The 6,000-nt window shown below is 30.6% G+C and overlaps 1 protein-coding gene across 1 annotated transcript in view; it reads left to right on the top strand.

Annotated features, from left to right (window-relative positions):
* LOAG_17239 (hypothetical protein) overlaps positions 1 to 5,844 on the top strand; it is a 9,448-nt gene extending 3,604 nt beyond the window's left edge. Inside the window, exons 9-19 of the mRNA XM_020449898.1 lie at positions 230 to 294; positions 665 to 785; positions 962 to 1,130; positions 1,252 to 1,353; positions 1,435 to 1,531; positions 2,149 to 2,213; positions 2,351 to 2,488; positions 2,794 to 2,865; positions 3,299 to 3,476; positions 5,154 to 5,255; positions 5,520 to 5,844. Coding sequence (XP_020306507.1) covers positions 230 to 294; positions 665 to 785; positions 962 to 1,130; positions 1,252 to 1,353; positions 1,435 to 1,531; positions 2,149 to 2,213; positions 2,351 to 2,488; positions 2,794 to 2,865; positions 3,299 to 3,316 — 847 coding nt within the window. The 3' untranslated portion in view covers positions 3,317 to 3,476; positions 5,154 to 5,255; positions 5,520 to 5,844. The remainder of the gene's footprint in view (positions 1 to 229; positions 295 to 664; positions 786 to 961; positions 1,131 to 1,251; positions 1,354 to 1,434; positions 1,532 to 2,148; positions 2,214 to 2,350; positions 2,489 to 2,793; positions 2,866 to 3,298; positions 3,477 to 5,153; positions 5,256 to 5,519) is intronic.
* Positions 5,845 to 6,000: the final 156 nt, after the last annotated feature.

Here is a 6,000-nt window from a genome sequence, read left to right as displayed (position 1 = left end):
CGGTGAAGTATTATTACTCTTTTTATGTAGAATTATAGCGAAACTTAACATCTCTGTTAGATCAGTCATAATTCGGTAATATTCAACCATTGTTTAATCTAGATAATAAAAGTATCAAGTATAGCAAATTGCAGTTTTTTCTCGAAGTTTCCATCTTTTATACGTGTTTCTTTTTTGATTAGTTTACCTTACTTTTCGAGCGGACTAAAAATTATGTATCTAAATTTAGTCAGAACGGTCAAACTGCTTATGAAGTCGATGCTTGCCTAATATCTCAACTTAAAGATGAACTCGGTTTGCTTTTTTTCTGCAATTAATTTCTAAGAGAAAAACTCAAGGTGAATTTAATACGTAAAACATTGGAGTGCAAAGATTACTCTACATCCCGTATTTATATAGCGCACAGTTCATAAAATAAAAACACAAAAATATATTCCAAAATATTTCAAAACATTAATGTATACACTTTACACTATACTTTTACATTTTATAATTTAGATTTCTTTCTAGAACACCATGAAGTCATTACCAATTTTTTGAATTTTTTTCGTCGAAGAAATGAAAAAGATTTTCCCACTTTTGAACATCACCTTTTCAAGGAAGGTTTCTCTTAGTCTTGATGAGATGTTAATGATTTTCTACTAATTTTTCTACTTACATTTAGATAAAGCTGATAAGAAGATTGGATATCTTGAAAAAGAATTAACCCTTACAAAGCGTGCTATTTACGGAAATGAACAATTTAATATCAAAGGACAAATTGAGGCGCTTGAAAAGGATAAAAAGTTTAACAATTTTTTCGTTTCATTTTGCATTAATGTTTCGTATAACCCTTTTGTATTTTATTTTTATTCTAGTTAATTATTTATATGATCTTATTTTGTTTTGTTGGACAATTTCAACGTTTTTTTTTCTTTCAGAGATTTCATTTTTTCAAGTATTGTATTTTTCATTTACACAGAGAATTAACACGTGTAATCGACAGTCAAACAGAACGATTAACTCGTTTCGAGGATCAGTTAAGAGTGGTAAATAGGGAAAAAGAAGCATTACAACGAAAGTATACCGAACTGGAACGTGCCAACAATTTAGCTGTCCGGGAAAAGTTGGAACAGTTAGAAATTGTTGAGGTTTTTTTCAAACGAATTACCTTTATTTGCCATACATTTCCGCATTTCGAGACTTTCAGTCTCATTGCTTCAATTTTTATGTTCCCAAATTTTATCGTTTATGAGTTTTTTTGTTTTAAAGAGACAGCGGAAGGAATTATCTCGCTTGGAAGAAAAACATCTTGAGAAAAGTAAAGCACACGATGCGCAAATTGAGGCATATCAGCAACTTATCAAACAAAAGGTTGCATTCTTATCGGATTTTGAAACTTTTCTAAAATCCTTAATACATTTTTTTCTTATATTTATTCCGAATTTTTTGCAGGACGATGAACGTGGAGCACTGATTGCTGAACTTTGTGCTACTAATCGTTTAGGAACCCCGCTTCATGATTCAATTAATGAAACTGAAAGTCGTTATGGTAAATATTTCAAAATTTACTTATCATTTTGTATACTTGTAATTTCCTCGTATTTGAATTTTAAAATTTGTGATGAAATTATCACTAAGTTACTTAATTTGAAATTTAGTAATTCAGTAACAATTTTTTTCAATCGAGTTAAAAAAAATTTGATGGATTTTTTTGAATGGAGTGAGGAATTTACTGATTCACTGAGAAATTACAGTTCGTTCTTGCTCTACATGTTTATATATCCTAAATTTTGTAATGAAAATTTCACACTAACCCAAATAGGGAGGCAATCTAACTGAAGCTATACCGTTCATCAACAGCTCCTTTTGATAAGGATGGCTTATTTCGAAGGTGATCTAAGCAAATACTTTCCATATAAAAACTTCACTTCCTGCCATCGGGAAGCTAATACTGTGTTCACATTTGTGGTAATTATTGGAGCAGTTGTGATATCCTTTACAAACTTCATTTTGTGTTTCAGAAATATATTGTGGCTTATATTTCGAGGTTTCTTTTTCTCTGCAGAAAATTTATTACTAAATTAACTGAATCAATTTTTACGTAGAAGTGGAATTTTCTTGTTAATAGGTGAATATTCAAACAGGTTTACTCGATTTTTTTTCTAGCTGCAACTGATGAAAATCGTGAATTATTAAAAGAGGTGCGCGACTTAAATCACGAAAAACAAGCGGTGAGTGTCTTCCTTTAATTTCCAGTTTAGTGAGAGAGTTTTCGTCACTGAATTAATTTTGGTTCTTTTTTTTCTTACAATCTTGTGGGATTTGAAATTACATCTTTATTTGTCAAAATTTGGAAGATAATTTTCAGATGCTTGATAAAGTTACTTGCCTAGAAAGTGAACTTCAATCAATGAAAGACCAATTAAGGTTAAAAACAGATGAGATCGAGCAAGAAGTTTTACTGAAAAACTCGATGCACGATGACCTTGCTAAAGCACGAACTATGGTGAGGTTATCTGGGTTTTGCATGATAAACATTAATGGGCTTTCTCGTACTTATTGGAGAAGAAAGGACAAATATCAATGAGTTGAAGAATTGATATTAAATTTCTTTACTGTTTTTTAATCTTTTTTTTTTTAAATTCACTTCATTTAGAGTTTGTTCCACTTTGTTTCTTTCTCTTGAATATATCGATTTTCAACTTTTCGAATACTTTATACCAGCAATTTTGTCACTTGTCACACAGTTTGAGTTCCACAAAATGAATCGGTTGAAGAAGAGAAATAACAATAAGGAAGAGTATTTTTCAGTTATTAGAGAAGGAAGCACGAATTCTCGACTTGAATAATGAGCTGAAAGTTACCGAAGTAAAAGTAATGAAGGTATTTTTCTTTACTTCTTTCGATTTTATAATGGTTGATAATGCAAAGTAATGTAATGAACAGTTCTGATATTTATACCGTTACGAATTGTTCTGCTGAATTGTTAGCACTACATGTTTGTGTGTTGGCTCAGCTCTGATCTTTTAATTCATGGTGTGTCTCATGGTGTATTCAATGCTTGCGAATATCCTTTCATTCATTCATTTGAAATGAGAATGAATTTTGCCTTTTAGAAGAATTATCTTTTAGATTTGAGATAGTTAAAATGTTTGAAAGTCGAGTGTTTTGAAAAAATTATATCTATACAAGAATAGGTTTTCTTTTTTTTTACGAGACTTTCAATAAATGAGGATCACAGGCCATGTTTCTTAGTTCCGGAAACAGAATCTGGAAAATGCATACTTACAGTTAGAAACAGAACTTGCCAATTCAGCAGATCGTTTGCAAGTAGAACAAATCACTGGAAGCACGCTAAAAATGACTATTGAAGAGCTAGAAGATTTATTACAAGAGAAAAGTGCAGAGCTTATTTCGGCTGCACAAGAACGACAACGACACACCGCTGAAATCCAGAAAATGAAAGAATTGAAATATGACTTGGAAACTAAGCTGTAAGTTTTCATATTTTTGTTTTTGGCTCAAAATATTCTGATTTTTCCTTTTTTTGATTTTTTATTTCAAAAGCCTCCAAAAGTTTTTATGTAATTTTGCATAGATACTAATAGATACATAGAGAAAGTAATGGTGAGGAAAATGAGGGCGTAGAATGGGGCAAGGAAGGACAAAGGATAATTAGGGCAACAAATTTATATAACCAATGTGGAGTATATTAATAGTGACACAACTAATTCTCTTGAAAATGGTTTAGATTATGAGAATTTTGTGTTTCCAAATAAGTGATGAAAGGTTATTTTGAGTAGAGATGAATTGTATACTGGAAGATTTGCTGGATGAAACCTTTCAACTGAAGTGGGTGAAGCCCATCAGAAAGATGATTAATATTAGATGTAGAAATATCGTCCTTTTCTTCCAACTAATTCAACAGTTTTGGAAAATCAAAAGATTGTTATTCTAGTCATAAAATGAGAGAAGTCCGGATCAGTTTAAAGACAAAAATACGGTAGATAAACAGCCATTAAGTACAGAATAAAATTGATAGAGAACTGGTCAGTTTACTGGACTGCAGGAAGAGTGTATTAACTTCAGTAATTTAGTTTGCTTCTTTTGCTATCTTATTCAGAATGTATGATTTAGAAAAAGAAAAAAAGTGATGGTAATTGAGAATCATAGATGCTATAATTAATTCCGACTTGAATTTTTTTCTCTAATTAAGGTAATAGTGTTGCATACTGTGATAACAAAAATGTCAATCAAAATTTTTATTGCTATAAAAGAAATCATAATGCTTCGTTTTCTTCGTTTCTCATCGAACTCTGAACCACTTGTGTTGGAAAAATTTCGTAGTTTTTTAATATATAAATTTTTATAGTCTTTTAATACAAAAAACTTCACAGCCTTTTAATATGAAAAAATTTCATAGTCTTTTAATTAATATTAGATACTTAATTTTGTGTTGTTTTCGAGACCATATAGGAACTACATGATTTCCTTTGTTTCTGTCTTTTTTTTTTCTTTTTTTGTAAAACGTCCAAATATTCGAACTTCTCAGTGATTCTATTATTATTTGCCTACTTTGGAAAGGAAGTGATGACTGCTCGGGAGTTTTAAACGATGCAGTCTGATCATATTTCATATAGCTGTAAAATTTGTCTCAAATTATGTGAATTCTCTAGTGATTGATAGCAAACTCAATGAATAATACAAATTACCGATCTGCTAAGTTTGTTAAAGAGTCTTTTTTTCCTCATACGAGATATCTGATCGCTGATTTATTGTATTCTCCATGGGAAATCTAGAAAATGTTCAGAACAGAGAGTATAATAGAGTTACGAAATATTGAATATAAATAATAATTGAAAATTGACGAGTTATATAAGGTTGATAAAATGGTTGTAGAATTTTTATTACAGGTACATTGTTCTTACATAGAATTAGAATAAGTTTTATCATTTTCTTACATTTAGTTTAAGTGAGTTTGTAGTATTTACTTAGTAAGTTAATATAAAGAATATAGCTGCAACAATCCAAAATGAAATGCAGGTGTTGGGAACAGATGCATTTTATCACAGATGATTTTCATTCCTTTGCTTTTAAAATTTGAACAATTGATGATTCATTTAGTAAACTGATGAAATATAATTTCCAGCATATACGTAAACATTCTTTAGCACCTTACAAGGACGAAAACTAAAAGAGGCACGTGAAAAACTAGCTGTTCTTAAGAAGAAAATACAGGAGCTCGAGCTAGAAGCTGTGAATTCACCAGATAAGTAAGCTTTTTCTTTCCCATGTATCAAAATCATGTATGTCAAAATGAATGAAATTTCATTTTTGACGGAGAAATTCCAATGAAATCCATTGAAAAGCATTCAAAACATCCTTCTATTAGTTAGCTCGTAGAAAGATTTCCTTTAAAGAGCAAATGCTTGTTTTGTAATAATTGGATCACTGCTTCCTCATTAACCATTGTAAACATGCTATAATTAAATTAAAAAATTTTCAAATTTAAACATCTTTCTTCCACTTCTTTTCAGGAGCCTTCAGGAAGCAACTACGCAGCAAGGAAGTTCGAAATCAACCATGTTAGCAGCTACAGTGACGAAATCTGCCATCTCTAATGCTACCCCATAGCATTCTTAGACCAATACGGCTTTTCTTCGTTCTATTGGTTTATGCTAGCATATCTTAACTCATATCCGTTTACATTCCAATAAGCATTGCTCATATTTTACATATCAATTAATGCTAAAGTAATCCGATTTGTACACCCTCATATTTTCATACATCAATATCAACTACCAATTTGAGAGGAATGAAGTAACTATGAATTAACAAACGAACTGTACTTTTCATTTATCTAATTACTTACTTCATATTGCTGATTATGCTTAGTGTGATCAGGTGTTTTTCAAGTGATAATTAATATAACAGAAACAACCCCAAATGTTGAAATTTCAGTTTTTCCATGCTATTATACTTATCACTTGCACATACAATTGTTAGTAATTCTGGTTC

Source organism: Loa loa (assembly GCF_000183805.2).
Source record: "Loa loa unplaced genomic scaffold supercont3.52, whole genome shotgun sequence".
In the NCBI taxonomy this organism is placed as follows: Eukaryota; Metazoa; Nematoda; class Chromadorea; order Rhabditida; family Onchocercidae; genus Loa; species Loa loa.
This window is presented reverse-complemented; position numbering and strand designations above follow the sequence as displayed.